Below are 885 nucleotides of genomic sequence, written 5' to 3' on the forward strand. Positions count from 1 at the left end.
ACAAATCCTCGTTTAGATCGTTCAAATAACACGCAGATACGTAGCGCTACCTAATATTATTTTTTTAGTAATCAATGGCGCTTCTTATCCAATTAAAACAAAATAAACTACTATATTCAATTAATTTATGAAAAACAAAATTAAACTTAATCTGCTTTGTATGAACGAATTCTCCCTTTACCCCTCATTGAATTTTAGCCAAATTGGCGTCCAAAAATACATTTTTAACAGGGATGAGTCACCCTTTTTACTGCGCAGCTAATTGAATCGCCTGCCAGAAAAAGGGAAAACCGTAATTATTACATAAAAGAAAGAACCAAAGAAAACCAAACAAGTAAAAGGAAAGATGAAGTTAAGTTTACAAAAAGGGGATTTGTCTGATAGAAAGGGACTAGAAAAAAAAAATTTAAGACTCGAATCCAACGAAAACCGAAAACCTAACGACGCGCAGTGAAAGTTAGTTCTAATTGAGCTGCGACGCAACTTCGAAAAAAATGCAAAACGAAACGACGCAAAGCGAGGTATTGGTGTATACTTTATCTTATTCAAATAAAAGAAAATCGGATGATAAATGATACTATTATAAAGTCACTTTCTCTTCAAAATTCTTATAATAGTCAGCATTCTTTAAAGGGATATTGCATTTAGACGAAACGGTAAAAAAAAAAAAAAAAAAAAAAAAAAAGCTTAACTTGACTTACTTTGACTTAAAGCTCTTGCTCGGCAGCGTCGCCAGCGTAGAGGAAACCAGACGTAACCACCATTAGTCATCTCCGGGGTTGCCTGTTTTGGGCGAGGGTAGGAGCTTCACTGGGGTCAATGCCCCACGCTGTGAGTCGATCGCGGATATCCCATCTCATACGTGGTCTACCTCTGGGGCGTTTC

At 36.6% G+C, this 885-nt stretch overlaps 1 protein-coding gene across 1 annotated transcript in view; it reads right to left on the reverse strand.

Annotated features, from left to right (window-relative positions):
* Nucleotides 1-358: 358 nt before the first annotated feature.
* The window catches only part of LOC148945505 (uncharacterized), a 3,833-nt gene continuing 3,306 nt past the window's right edge, over nt 359-885 (reverse strand). The window contains exon 2 of the mRNA XM_089099064.1: nt 359-391. Within this exon, the coding sequence (XP_088955190.1) occupies nt 359-391 (33 nt within the window). The remainder of the gene's footprint in view (nt 392-885) is intronic.

Source organism: Artemia sp. Qi Xiang Cuo, chromosome 13, assembly GCF_049724085.1.
Source record: "Artemia sp. Qi Xiang Cuo chromosome 13, ASM4972408v1, whole genome shotgun sequence".
Lineage (NCBI taxonomy): Eukaryota > Metazoa > Arthropoda > Branchiopoda > Anostraca > Artemiidae > Artemia > Artemia sp. Qi Xiang Cuo.